General features: G+C 46.9%; 1 protein-coding gene across 3 annotated transcripts in view; it reads right to left on the bottom strand.

The window, feature by feature from the left end:
* Nucleotides 1–15,411, bottom strand: part of NRF1 (nuclear respiratory factor 1) — a 58,425-nt gene that overhangs the window by 24,243 nt on the left and 18,771 nt on the right. For all 3 annotated transcript variants that reach the window (XM_063153612.1, XM_063153611.1, XM_063153613.1), the window contains exons 5-9: nt 14,479–14,619; nt 7,777–7,935; nt 6,934–7,128; nt 3,743–3,844; nt 399–556 (exon numbers count right to left, since the gene is read on the bottom strand). In XM_063153612.1, the coding sequence (XP_063009682.1) occupies nt 399–556; nt 3,743–3,844; nt 6,934–7,128; nt 7,777–7,935; nt 14,479–14,619 (755 nt within the window). The remainder of the gene's footprint in view (nt 1–398; nt 557–3,742; nt 3,845–6,933; nt 7,129–7,776; nt 7,936–14,478; nt 14,620–15,411) is intronic.

The following is a 15,411-nucleotide window of genomic DNA, read 5'->3' as shown; positions in this document are numbered from 1 at the left end:
CAGCCATGTCCAGGTTTTAGGAACAGCAGGATGAGTTTAAGCAGCTCAGCAGAGCTGAGCAAAGATATTTCATCCTGCTGGATGGACCTGTGGGGAGCTACACCTCAGATCTTGCTAACCTGAGTGCAGCCAAACACCCTAATAACCACTGCAGCTCCCTCAGCTTCTACTGCAGTAAGATTGGGGGAAAAAACCCCAAAACCAGGGGGCAGTGGAGGAAATTCTGATTCTGACCAGAGCAGGAATCAGGAGCTGTCCTGCACGCACCACCCGCCAAATGAATCCACTGGGGAAAAGCCTCTCTCAGGACTGAACAGAATGAACTGTGCCCCATCAGAAGGAAACCCAGGCAGGAGGTGCCAGGCTGAGGCTGAGGCAGCTGTGCCCTGCCCAGGTACCTGTTGAGTGCCATGGTGACAGTGGCTCCCTGCTGCATCTCCTGCGACGCCGCCACCGCCGCCTCGGCTAGCGATGCCACCGCCTGCGTGGCCTCCGAGGCCTGCGTCGTCTGGATGGTCATCTCCCCTCCCTGCAGCGTGGCCCAGTTCTGCTCCACCTGCAGGGACACAGCACAGCCTGTGGGATCGGGAGAACCCCTCCAGGGGTGGCTGACTCCCAAAAAGGATAAATGGATTGGTGTATACAGAGTCCTGCGGTGTCCGGCTCTGAGAGCGGGGAAAGGGAGGGAGGCTGGGATGGGGCTGGACACTGCAGCCCTGCATCAGCCATGAGGCTCACAGTGCATAAAGATCCAGAAAGGTCCTCAAAAAAAAAACAGAAATCACAGAATTCACAGAATGACTGGGTTGGGAGAGACCTTCAAGAGCCCAACCCAGCCCCTGGCACCCAGTGCCACCTCCAGGCTGGTTAAACACACCCAGGGATGGTGACTGCACCCCCTCCCCGGGCAGCCATTGCAGAACTTTCTCCCCCTTGCTGGAAAAGCTTTTTGCTGCTCTCCAAGCTGGATTTCCCTTGGCCCAGCTCAGGCTGTGTGCTCTGGGTGTGCCAGTGCTGCTGGGGACAGAGCCCAGGGGCAGCTGGGCACAGGCACCTTTCAGGAGCTGTGACAGTGCTGGGGGCACCCTGAGTCTCCTTTCCTGCAGGCTGGGCACCCCCAGCTCCCTCAGGGCTCCCTCAGGGTTTGTGTTCCCAGCCCTTCCAAATCTCTCTTGTCCAGCCAAATCCTCAACAAAACAGGGCAATGGTGTTGTTGTACCTAGATCACTGCCTGCCAGCCTGGGCTGTTCATTAATTAGCTGTGATTAATGGCCATCAATTAAAACACAAGTTCCACCTCACCATGAAGAAGAACTTGCTTCATTCCTTCCTTCCATGGAGAGTGGCAGAGCTCTGGAGCAGCTGCCCAGGGAAGCTGTGGAGTCTCTGTCTGGAGACATCCCAAAGCCACCTGGACGTGTCCCTGTGTCACCTGCTCTGCGTGACCCGGCCTTGGACTGGATGATCCCCAAAGGTCCCTTCCAACCCCAGCTGCTCTGGAATTCTGTGTTTCTGCAGTGCTGGAGTCCCAGCACAGATCACATCCCTCAGGGAAATGAGCTGTTTTCCTCCCTGTTTCTATTTGTACTTTTTGGGGATTGGTCCATGTTCCCATCCAGGATTTATCTGGGCAGCACCTGTGATCTCAGATGGGATTGAGCCATATTGCTTAATAAAAGATGATGGTGGCTGGAAATGTTCATTTATCCCAGTTATTTAAAATTCCCCAACTCTAGACATTCCCATTGATAATTTTCCTATTACCTGAAGTTCACCCAGCTGCTCATTTTCCCCCATATTTTCATGTGGAGCTTCTCAGCTGGTGAGATAATGATTATATAGCCACAAAATCCACCGGGATGAGAACTCAAATCATATTTTGGTCCAAACAAGCAGAGGATCTGCTGACAAATCCTACTGGCTGCTTTGCAAGGTGGAGATCTCCCTTCACCTCCCACCCCCATAAACATTTTAGGACACTCCCCAACTTCTGAAACAAAATTAAAAATGCTGTAGGGGGTGAGGAAAAAAACTCCATTTGTTGGGTGGAGATGGTTAAAAACTCCATAAAAGCAGAGGTGATATGAGGTTCAAGGTAAAATTTTGCATGAGGAAATTTTGCTACCTTTGGGCAAAGGGCAACTCCAACAAAGGATGGAGACGGAGAGAGGGAGGGAAGGAGAACCTGAAATTGTGGGTGGGGAGATCTCAGTAATGCCCTACAAAAGTGTCCATGGAGCTCCAGAACAGGGATGGGGTAAGGAAAGAATGAAAAGAAGCTGGGACTGTCTCCACCAAGGCTGAGCTGCTGAGACTGTACGGCTAAAAGGGTGTAAAAGGAAATTAAACCCATCCAGATCCAGGACAAGGAGCCCCACTCAGCCTTATTGGTGCCTTTGAAAGATTTCCTGCAGCTCTTTGGGATTCTGCAAACCCCAAAGCAGCTGCAAAGTGCTTCAGGGTCACTCCAGGCTGTTCCAGTCGGGGCTGGGATGGGAACAGGGTTTGTGGCCAGCAAAGCTGTTCTGTGCTGCCACCTCTCGCTGTGACAGCCCAGCTGGGCACAGCACGGGGACACAAAGGGACACAAAGGGACCCACAGCCTCATTTAAAGGTGGGCTTTGAAGCCAAAAGGGGAAAAAAATAATCTCTGTAATTTTAAGGGAATGTTTCTTAAACCCAGAGAAAGAACTCTATTTTTTAATGTATGATTTGATTTTTTAAAAAGGGGAAAATAAATGTTTGCGAGTTTGAGTGCTCAGATTTAGCATGGAAATGCCAAAAAAACCCTAAAAAAATAATTTATAGCAGGTATATATAAAAAAAGCCAATAAAATTCAGACCTAAGGGCTCCCACGATAATTGTGGAATTATATACATTCATATATGTATAAAATATAATTTATATTATATTTATAAATTATATTTATAATATAATTTATATTTATAATTTCTATTTATAATATCTTTTATATTTTTTTATACAGAAAGTACTGAATTGTTATTTTGGCTCAGGATTCTGCAAACACAATTATATATATAATATATATATAATTATACACATAATATTATATTTTATATAATTATATAGATATTATATCATATTGTATTAGATATAAGTATATACATAATTGTTTATATGTACAATTTTGGTTCAGGACTATGCAAACACAAAAAATATATAATATAATATAATATAATATAATATAATATAATATAATATAATATAATATAATATAATATAATATAATATAATATAATATACAATTATATATAAATACACTATATAATTTATATATATAATATTTTATAAATTATACATTATATTATATATTATATCTATAATTGCCTTTGCAGAGTCCTGAGCTGAAATTATATATACACACAATTATATATATAACATTATATATATAATATTGTATATATAATATATATAATTTTTTTATTTTCTATCTATAGAATATATATAATATATTATATATCATTAAATATAAATATTAATATATTTTATAAATGTAAATGTAAATTATTTGTGGATATAAATATAAATATAGATATAAATATAAATAATTGTGTTTGCAGAGTCCTGAGCCACAACAGCACTTCATCCCTTTCTGCATCAAGCCCCATTTCCTGATGTGAGCCAGCCCTTATGTGCCAGGCTGGTGTTTGCTGGTGTTTGCTGTGCCCCCAGAGATGTTTCTGGAAGCCCAGGCAGTGCCCCAGCAGGAGCAGCTCTCACCTCTCCGTCAGCCACCGCAGAATAATTGACCTGTGCCACGGTGACCGTGGTGGGCAGCTCGGAGGCGTCGGCCAGCGTGGCCACCGTGGCCCCCGTGCCAACCTGTGGGGGACAAAACAGGGCATCTGTTAGTGCAGGAAGTGCCCACAGCTCTCAGAAAAGGGGTCTCACACACCGTGTTAGTGCAGGAAGTGCCCACAGCTCTCAGAAACGGGGTCTCACATGCTGTCAGATTGAAACAATAAAGGAATTTACTGTCAGCGTGGTGCAGGGAGCTTGTGGCTGTCCCATCCCTGGGAGTGTCCAAGGCCAGGCTGGACAGGGCTTGGAGCAGCCTGGTGTCACAGACACATTTGCTGAAAAATCCTTTCTTTAAGATTTTTTTCTCTTGAGAAGCTGAGAGGCCTCAGGAACAAAATGTGAACAATGGTTATCTGCTGCTGTGGAATGCAACAGGTGCATCTGTGATTTGGCTCATGTGGTTGTTTCTAATTAATGGCCAATCACAGTCAGCTGGCTCGGACTCTCTATTTGAGACACAAACTTTTGTATTAATTCTTTCCTTTTCTATTGTTAGCTAGCCTTCTGATGAAATCCTTTCTTCTATTCTTTTAGTATAGTTTTAATATAATATATACCATAAAATAATAAATCAGCCTTCTAAACATGGAGTCAGATCCTTGTCTCTTCCCTCACCCTAAGACCCCTGTGAGCACCATCACAGCCTGGGATGGTGCAAGGTGTCCCTGCCATGGCAGTGACAGGTTCTTTAAGGGCCATTCCAACCCCCTCAAATTCCCTGATCCTGTGACTAATTGTAATTGCAGAGCTCACAGAGAACACAGAGCTGTCCCCAAGGGGGAGGAAATCCCAAGCTGGAGCCACGCTAACCCATGGAACCAAGTCATTAATCCAGACTGGAAGCAAGTTTTGCACATCCCTTGTGCTGTCCCTGTGTCCATGAAGGCCCCAGCAGTCTGCCAGCCTCAGGAAGAGCAGCTGTGGGAGCATGGTGGAGCCACCTCCCTTCTCCCATCCACCCTGCACTGGCTCAGAATTCCCTGCACACCCTCACTGCTCCCCATTCCCTGGGGCTCATCACCAGGCACCCTAGCAAACATGAGCTCCTCCTCAATACCCCTTTGGAAATGATCTTTTCCCCATTTAACAGCTGGGAAAGGACAAAGGCAGGGAGATGGGCAGCTTTGTCTCTGAGCAGAATTAAATATAAATGCCAGGAAGTCGAGGGGATCTCAGGTGTCCAGCAGCTGAAAGAACCCCAGTCAAAGGGAGATTGTATGGACAGGTGAGCAAAGAGAACCAGCCTGGCAAGTCTGCTGGGCCTTGGTGGGGAACAGAAAACTCTGACAGCCACTGAAAAGCTTCATTTGGGAAAAAAACCCTTCTCATACACCCAGTTTTTATCTGCATTGTGTCTGACAAAAGTATGTCTAAGACTTCACTAAAAACGTGATGCTCAAGAGGGACAAAGTGCTGGGCCTGGTTAGGAACCACCACCAGTGCTGGTGTGGAGGCACAGGGAAACTGAGATTCAAATCTCACTCCCACAAGGAGTTTGTGGGAAGCTTCAAGAGAAAACCTATTTTATTTTACTTCCTGAGCTGCCAGAATCTGCCTTCCCACACAGGGAACACAGGGAAAACAGGAGCAGCACTGAGCTAAGAACAGTGTGAGAGGAATCCTTATTCCATGAGGACAAATATGCATTTGCTGTTTGTAATAAATGTAATACACTTCAGGTGGCAGAGGAAGACCTGGGGCACAGAAATACCTGATCTAGATAAATAAATAAATATATATATATAAAAATATATAGATATAGATATAGATATATAGATAGATATATAGATAGATAGATATAGATATAGATATAGATTATATATATATATATGTGTGTGTGTGTGTGTGTGTATTTGGTGTTTTTAATAAATATAATACACTTCAGGTGTCAGATGAAGATTTGGGGCACAGATATACCTGATCTATATAAAGACATGTATTTATAAATATATAGATATAGACATATTATATATATAGAGAGAGAAATACATATAGATATATAGATACATATAGATAGATATATAATAGATATTATATATGTTATATAATAATATATATTATATATTACATATGATATATTATATGTTATATGTTATTTTTATATGTTATATGTTATATATTATATATTATATTTAATACCTGAAATGTAGCTGATTAAACTGCATTTCATACCATTAAAGGAAGGCAGCTCCACCACCTCTCCTCCCATTGCCACCACAGGTGTATGTGGTGGCACCGGGGACTGAATTTGTTCTAAGGAGTTTCACTAAACTCAGGTCAAACCCCTGGATTTTTTTGACCCCATCACAGAAATCCTTGCACTGGACACCAAAGGTGGGAGTTGGGAAGAGAGAGGTTGAGGATGGATCTTTGTTGTGGAGTTAGATGTGATAAAAAAAAAATTCCTGAAGGACGAGTTTGGCTGCTGAGCTTCCTTAAACCACCTCATGGTGTTGGAACCCAGGAAATTCCTCTGGCTGCCCTGGAGGGCTCAGAGACCTGCAAAGGGGACTCAGAGACCTTGGCACAGAGCCCAAGACCCCCCTGTGCCTTTGATTATGACCCATGGGAAAAAAATTACCAACCTAATATGAAGATTTACATGCCATGAATATCTACATAGAATGACATAGTGAATTTATCACAGGGTGAAAAATAGATTTTTGAGGTTTTTAGAATGGGGCTTGGGGTGCAAGATGGAGGAATTTGGGTGTGCCCTGCCCTTTTTCCCTCTTCTTCCTAGCCTCCATCTTCTGGGTGATGTTGGCACTTTTGGATTGGTTTAGAGTAGAAGCTCACTGTCCAACATAGGTGATAGGGATTGGGAAGTTATGGTAAATAATGTACATGTAGTTTTTAGTGTAAAAAGGTAACACTGCCCCAGGGCAGGCAGAGTGCCTCTGTATGACCTGCTGGACAGACCTCAGCAGGCCAGAGAAAGAATGTTATAGATAAGAAATAATAAAAACCATTGAGAATGATAACTGAAGAGCACTGACTCCTTTGAAAAGAGACTTTGTGACACACCTCAGGGTCACTCTGAGCAGCTGAACCCCCGAGAGTGGTGGTTTAAATGGCGCTGGGATGGAGAAGCCGGGCTCTGCTCTCACCTGGATGAGGGACACGGTGCCGTCGGGGTTGCTGAAGGTTTGCACCACGGTCTGGGAGGGCACCAGGTGGGCGATGCTGTGCGTGGTCGTGGTCTGCGGCGTCTGCTGGTCCTCGAAGGCGTAGAGCAGGTCCTCGCGCCCGTGCTGCTTGTAGCAGTTCTTGACGATGGTGCGCAGGGCCTGGGTCCAGGACACCTGCCAGCAGCAGGGACAGGGGACAGTCAGCCCAGGGAAGGGCTCTGAGCAGGCTCAGCACTGGGGTTTGCACTGTGTCCTCACTGGGCTGTTTGCTGGGTGGTTTGTAATGATTCACGAACAACCCCAATATTTAATCTTCCTCTGCTCATCCCCTCCTTCCCACAAGAAATCACCCTGGAGAGCCTCCTGATCCAGTGAAGATGTCCCTGCTCAGACTCCTTTAAAAGGGTCCTTGCAACCCCAACCATTCTGTGACACCAAGTAGAAAACCACGGTGATTTGGGAAAGCACCAAAATGCTGCCACAGCACCATTTCCAACCTCCCCACCCAGCCAGCCCTGAACCAGCCTGCACAGGTCCAGCTGCCTCCCACCACAACGGCTTCCTTTGATTATCTTTGTGACAGGTTGGTAGAAACTTTACTTTTTCACCCAGTTCTCTCATTTTCCCTGGCTCCACTGCACACCCACAACTCCTTTCTTTAAGCACAAATCTCCCTGCTGCTCTGAACAGGCCAGCATCCCTTCCCTCCTTCAGGAGATCATGACACAGACCCTTTCCTCTGTCCCTCAAGGCAAAAAGCACCCCCAAAACCCATCCTGCAGCCCCTGAGCTCCGTTTGGAGGCAGGCAGGGAGACACCCACCCGCTGCTTCTGCTCCTCCGTGCGGACGTCGCTGCGGACGTTGGCCCACGGGATGTCCTCGGGCCACCAGATGGGCTTGCAGCTCTCCTTGCCCCAGCCTGGCTTCCCACGACCCGTGGAGTACTTCAGCATCTCGGGGATGAAGGCTCTCAGCTGTGCCTGGAACAAAGAAAAGGTTGAGAGGTGTTTAGGAATTCACATCTCGGGTGGTTTTGAGGGGCGTTGTGCAGAATTGTTGGGTTCGACTTCCATCCTGTTGGAGCCATCAGCTGGAAGAGGCCTGAAAGCCCAAGGAAGGTGGACAATACTTTGCCATCTTCTCCCAGGACTCAGCTTGGCAGCAGGTGGAGGAGAAGAAACAAAATTCAATCAGCAAATACAAAATTACAACACCAAGGCACAGCCATTGTATTGACACTTCACAACTCAAACACTACCGGGAAGAGAATGAGCCAACCTGAAATGGAAGAAAAAAACAAAAAAAACCCCCACAATAACCTATTTAAAAACCCCATAATCAATGTTCCTACAGTGGCATGAGCTGATGTATCATTTACAGAGATGCTGTGAGGGGATGGAGCTTCAGTGACCGCTGAAATGTGGAAACCACAAATCTCACACATCTCCAGCCCCATCCTGCCAAAATAAATGAAAAACTCACACAGGGTTTTGTGACAAGATTGGTTTTGTACCAGGGACTCCTTGGTGCACCAGGAAAAGGCTGGTTCAGCTGCAGAGCAGGAAGGAGAGAGCCCTCCTTATGTCAGAGGAAATCACATTTAGAGTTCAAAAACTGCATTTAGGAGCAGCTCCCTGCATCACTTCAGAGCTTTTAGAGTAAAATATTTCATAGACCATGGAGTCATTTTGGTTGGAAAAGACCTTTAAGTTCCCCAGCACTGTTAAGGCCACCACTAACCATGTCCCCAAGTGCCACATCCACAGGGTTTTGAAATCCCTCCAGGAATGGGGACTCCAAAGCTCCCTGGGCAGCTGTGCCAGGGCTGCACAGCCCTTTCCAGGAGGAATTTTCCCTAAAATCCCCCCTGAGCTGCCCTGGCCCAGCCTGAGGCCGTTCCCTCTGCTCCTGTCCCTGTTCCCTGGGCTGTGCCCTCCTGGCAGGGACTTGTGCAGAGCCACAAGGGCCCCTGAGCCTCCTTTGCTCCAGGCTCAGCCCCTGCCCAGCTCCCTCAGCCCCTCCTGGTTCTCCAGACCCTGCCCAGCTCCCTCAGCCCCTCCTGGTTCTCCAGACCCTGCCCAGCTCCCTCAGAAGTTCTCCAGACCCTCTCCCTGTGCTCCAGCTCCGTTCCCCTCTCTGGGTACAGTCTGGATGTTGCATCCATGGGCTCCAAGCTGTCCATGATGTCCATGAACTCATTTCCAGCTGTCTTTTCCACCTTCCACATGGAACATGCCCTAAGGCACCTTTTTCCCAGCCTGTCCATGATCCACCTTCCACTGCAGGGCCAACACCCAACCCTGACATGCTCCAGGTTCCCTGGATGGAGCCTGGTGAAGGGAGAAGAAATAATTCCTCCAGAGAGCAGTTCCTTTAAAAATACACTGTTCATAGTCCAGGAGAGAAAAGCATTTGTTCCTCAGGAACTCTGCAATAAACAGGGCTGAGTGAGCAGGGCTGGGGGAAGGAGGGAAAACCAGAATGGAGCTGGAAAAGGCAGGGAGTTCACTCCCAAGAATTAATATTTAGCAGTAACTCTGCCCAATAATTTATTCAAATAAACCTGGCAGCAGCAGGGTTTCTGGGAGTTGCTGTTGATTTTTGGGTTGGTTTTTTGTTTGTTTGTTTGTTTGTTTGTTTTTTTGTTTTGTTTTGTTTTTTGTTTTTGTTAAGGTTGGGATTGAAGTGTTAGAGATGGTATTTTGTGTTTAGGTTTAGATGTTTGTTATTTTTAAACTTATATTATAGATATATATCAATGATATAACATATTAAAATTATATAAATAATTTGAAAAATTAAATAATTAAATAAATAGCATATAAATATTAAAAATGAATAAATATTTGTAAATATTAAATATTTATACATTTATAGTAATTTATATATTTATAGTATATTATTTCAATTTATAATAGTCTATAATTAAGCTACAAAATTGTTAACTTTTTTTATAAAAAGTTTTTAAGGTTTAACTATTTAATTAAGAAATGATACTTAAATTAATTTTAACTTAATTATTTGAACTTTGTAATGTGGAATTTTTTTGTTTAATTATAAAATACTATTTAAACTTATGAAGAACAAGGAAGAATAAGGATTAGTTTTTAATACTTCTATTTTGTTTTATATATGTAATATATAATATTTTAAATAATAAACATATTATATTTAAAATAATATATATTATATGTAAAATAATATATATATTATATTTTAAAACTCTAAATTTGAAGTTTTTACTTTGTGATATTACACACTTTTAATCAACTACGCACTTGTAATTTTAGTGTCATTAACAATTCTGGTTTATGGCTTTAAGTTAAATGTAGGATTTTTTTGGGGGTTAGATTTTTTTAATACAGAAAGTTTAGAATTTTCAGCATTTAGGAGTGGTGCAGGAACAGCTCAAAGCTGCTTTCCTGCCCTGCCATCAGCAGTGCCCCTTCCTTCCAGCTGCACCAATTACTGCTCCATGGCAGTGCAGGGCTCCAGCCACTCAAGGTACTTGTTAGGAGGGTTTGTCTTTAATCCACGGGGAGACAATCAGCAGCTCTGTCAGGAGAGAGGACTTGGCTAATTAGTGCCCTAACGAGGCCAGGCTCTGCCACAGGTACTTTACCCCACACCCCTGGGGCAGGGGAGAACATTCACCTGCAGGAGCCACGTTCTGCTGGCACCATCCAGGAAACACCCAAAAAATCAAACCTCTGCTGAAAAAAACCCAGTGGCACCTTCCCGTTTGTGCCCTTGGCAGCTTGGAAAGGGCTCAGGTAGCCCCCAGGATGGAGGATTTGGGAGAAACTGTGAGAAATGTTTCTTTGCCACCCTTCCACACAGGCTCAGTGTTTTCGCTTTTAATGTTAAATTCAGGAATTAATGGTACTGAGCTATCCCAATCCCAAATGCAACAGCCCAAAGCACGGCCAGCTGTATTCCAGCTGCTCTCCAGAGCTGGAAACAGCAAGGAAAGTGGGTTCTAGAACAGAGCAAAACCTGTGGCTGGGAATTTTCTACACATCCCCACGGCTCAGCCTCGGGATCTCTGGGAAAGGCAAAGTCGAGGCCATGCAAGACCACCCTGGAAGTGGGAGAGGGAAAACAGGAATTGCACCAAGGCTGGCAGGGAACACTCAGCCCTGAATCCATCCCTGCTGCACCTCCCAGGGCTGGAATGGAACACTCAGCCCTGAATCCATCCCTGCTGCACTCCCAGGGCTGGAAGGGAACACTCAGCCCTGAATCCATCCCTGCTGCATCTCCCAGAGCTGGAAGGGAACACTCAGCCCTGAATCCATCCCTGCTGCACTCCCAGGGCTGGAAGGGAACACTCAGCCCTGAATCCATCCCTGCTGCACCTCCCAGGGCTGGAATGGAACACTCAGCCCTGAATCCATCCCTGCTGCACTCCCTGGAATGAAACACTCAGCCCTGAATCCATCCCTGCTGCACTCCCAGGGCTAGAACACTCAGCCCTGAATCCATCCCTGCTGCACTCCCAGGGCTGGAAGGGAACACTTAGCCCTGAATCCATCCCTGCTGCACCTCCCTGAAATGGAACACTCAGCCCTGAATCCATCCCTGCTGCACTCCCAGGGCTGGAACACTCAGCCCTGAATCCATCCCTGCTGCACCTCCCTGGAAGGGAACACTCAGCCCTGAATCCATCCCTGCTGCATTCCCAGAGCTGGAAGGGAGCACTCAGCCCTGAATCCATCCCTGCTGCATCTCCCTGAAATGGAACACTCAGCCCTGAATCCATCCCTGCTGCACTCCCAGGGCTAGAACACTCAGCCCTGAATCCATCCCTGCTGCACTCCCAGGGCTGGAAGGGAACACTCAGCCCTGAATCCATCCCTGCTGCATCTCCCAGAGCTGGAATGGAACACTCAGCCCTGAATCCATCCCTGCTGCACTCCCAGAGCTGGAAGGGAACACTCAGCCCTGAATCCATCCCTGCTGCACTCCCAGAGCTGGAAGGGAACACTCAGCCCTGAATCCATCCCTGCTGCATCTCCCAGAGCTGGAATGGAACACTCAGCCCTGAATCCATCCCTGCTGCATCTCCCAGAGCTGGAAGGGAACACTCAGCCCTGAATCCATCCCTGCTGCATCTCCCAGAGCTGGAATGGAACACTCAGCCCTGAATCCATCCCTGCTGCACTCCCAGAGCTGTTAAACCATAAAACCACCCAGGCTATTGCTCAGCTGCACAGGAGCTGATTCCAGCAAGGATTCTCCCCCTGCCACGTGCCAGGGATGCTCCAGCTGGGAGAGCAGGAATGCAACTCTCAGGAGGTGAACAGGCACCATGATGATCCTTGATAAACTTTATAAAGTTTTTTTCTGGCTTGTAGGTGCCAGAAAAGCTTTTACTGCCTCCTATAAATAATGGAGACTTAAAAAAATCAGCTTAAAGGACAAATCACCTGTTCATAAAACAGTGAGAGCTGACTGAAGCACTGAGCCCAGCTTGGTTAAGCTCAGATTACCCAATTTTACTCCTCAATCACATCAATGAGCAGCTGAGAACAAGCTGAGGGGCAAACTCAGATGTCACCAAAGTCCAGAAAGCACCAAGATCCCCCTCTGTGAAGGCTGAAAACCCCACTGCAACACAGGTTTTCCTGCCCAGCCCAGGTGGGTGATAGTCTCCATTCCCAAGGCTGGAGAAACATCTTTGCCCAGGCAAATAAAGGCTTTATTTCCCTCCAGACCACTGGGGAAGCAGAGCAATTAAAAGGAGAATTATTTTCACCTCCTCACTGATGACACCTCTACACCTGCCTGCTGGCACCTGCTGAAAGCACAGGCCTCATTTTTCCAGTCCCTGCCATCCTAATTACATTTATATTTATTTTTGGTCCAGTTTTCCATAGGGTTTTTTGCAACTTAGCTGCAAAAATATCTGATTTTTTTACTAGAAAATACAAACAATTATACTGGAAGCTCTGGGAATCAAGATTCCCACAATAAATGATGGCACCTCTGTGCCCAGCTCAGGAGAAACCTTTCCACAAAGCTCTTCTGAGCCACCTCACTGTGCTGGAACAATGAGGGCCATTCCTAAAAGAATCCTTGTTTTTCTACCATAGAGCAGCAGGAGTGGATTTGAAAGAAGAGGTTCTACATCAGCACTTTGGGCTGGCTGAGCAAAGGCCCTGCAGGACCAGGAGGAGAAAAACATTTCCATGGGGAACTGCTCCTGGAACACAGCAAAAGCTGCCATGAGCAGCTCCTGCAGTGCCACCTTTCACAGGAGTTTAAAATCCAAGTAATCATCTTTGTCTTCTTTGTCAGGGACTGGGGAAATGATCTGTACCAGCCAAAGCACAGTAAGCTCAATAAAATTTTATTATGAGTGTCAGCTTGTCTGATTCCACTAAGAAATGGAAATGGTGCTTTGAGCATGGTGTGACCTCTGCAGAGCACAGAAAAATCTGCACATCTTTGCCCTGCTCTGACCTCTTTGTGTGCTGCCCTTTCCATCTTGCTACTCCTCGGGAAAAATTGCCTTTCAGCATTTAAAACTTGTCGTGGTGCCTCAGGCTGGGTGTACCCAGAGCCTCCTGCAGGACACACCTGCCTGAATTCAGGTCCTGCATCCTTGGGAAGGAGATTTCCCTCCAGATGAAGCTTCCCTGGGGAGTCCCCAGCACTTTCTCCCAGCAGTGAGGTCAGGCTGGACCTGGAGAGAAAGGGAATCTCCCACATGCTCAGGGCACAGAATTCCCTGTCTCCAACAAAAATATCCCACTCAGGGTCTGATCTGGGGTTAAACTCCCCTCTGCTCCAAGCCACAGCAAGAAACAGAGGAGGGAATGAACTACAGGACACAGAAAGGTGTCCATGAGTGACCGTCCCAATCTTGTGCCTAAAGATTGTGGCAAAGAATGGAACAAACAGGGAAATTTCCTCTGTTCCCACTTTCTGGGAGGTACCAAAACCAGCTCCAAAGGGAATGCTCCCAAAAGCCTGAGCTCTCCTCAGCAGAGGGTTTTTTTTTTTCACAGAGAAAAATCAGCACCACTAACAAAGCTCCAACAAAATATTTCACTCAGGGTCTGATCTGGGGTTAAACTTCCCTCTGCTCCAAGCCACAGCAAGAAACAGAGGAGGGAATGAGCTACAGGACACAGAAAGGTGTCCATGAGTGGCCTTCCCAATCTTGGTGCCTAAAGATTGTGGCAAAGCATGGAACAAACATTTTCCCTGCTCTGGCTTTCTGGAAGTACCAAAACCATCTCCAAAGGGAATGCTCCCAGCAGCCTGAGCTCTCCACAGCAGCAGTTTTTTCACACAGAAAATCAGCACCACTAACAAAGCTCCACCTCCAAGCACAACCTGAGCTGTTACAGCCCCGGGGGAATGAAGAGATCAGAGCCATCCCCAGGAGAGGCAGCCACACAAAACAACAGGATGTGACCGCAAGATTCCGAACATCCCTCTGTTCCCTGCCTGTGCCAGGGCCGGCTGCTCACCTGGGTCACCTGTGCACTCACCTGGGTCACCTGTGCACTCACCTGGGTCATTTTGTCCACGGAGACGGGGATGCCATCGATGGTGAGGGGGGGCAGCTCTGAGTTCACCTCCTGGGGGGCCGGGGCGTGCTCGGCCAGCGCCGACTCCAGGTCCTCCAGGATGGTGCTCTTGTACTTGCGCACCTGTGGGGAGTTGTTAGCTCGGGTAAACAAGGGGAGCAGCACCAGGAGAGGAGCAGGGGGCAGGCCCAGCCACCCTCCCCAGGGTGCTGCAGAGCAGGAGGAGCAAACAGTGGCACAGCTGGCAGGAAACAGCAGCAGCCCCACGAGACTCAGCCCTGCTGATGAAACTTGCAGTAACACCGGCAAGGGAAGGATTTGTGGGATGAAAGGAAAAGTTCTCAAAGTAGAACTTGTCCTGGGCAGGGTGTGCAATAAGATGCAGGCAGAAGAGCTGAGTTTAAACATGTCATTTTTCAGGGTTTACTCTGGAGAAGAGGAGGCTCAGGGGGGACCTTGTGGCTCTACACAAGTCCCTGACAAGAAGGGGCAAGTTGGGCCGTGCTGCCAGGGAACAGGGACAGGAGGAGAGGGAACAGCCTCAGGGTGGGCCAGAGGAGCCTCAGGCTGGAATCATCAGGAATTTCCCCACGGAAAGGGTGGTCAGGGGCTGCCCAGGGAGCTTTGGAGTGCCCATCCCTGGAGGTGGCCAAGGAACTCCTGGAGGTGGCACTCAGCTCTACGCTGGGGACAAAGTGGGGTTCTGACACCTTGCACTCAGTGATCCTGGAGGTTCTTTCCAACCTCAGGGATTCTGTATCATGACCTGTTCCCTCTGATATTTAAATTTTTAATGCAGGATGTTCCCCTCTGGTAAGATGTGCCAGGCAGCCATTCTTGCAGAGAGGAGAGAGAGGACCTCAGTGCTGCCCTCATGTCAGGGAGTCACAGGAACATTAAGGCTGGAAAAGGTCT

This window comes from Melospiza melodia, chromosome 4 (assembly GCF_035770615.1).
Source record: "Melospiza melodia melodia isolate bMelMel2 chromosome 4, bMelMel2.pri, whole genome shotgun sequence".
In the NCBI taxonomy this organism is placed as follows: Eukaryota; Metazoa; Chordata; class Aves; order Passeriformes; family Passerellidae; genus Melospiza; species Melospiza melodia.
This window is presented reverse-complemented; position numbering and strand designations above follow the sequence as displayed.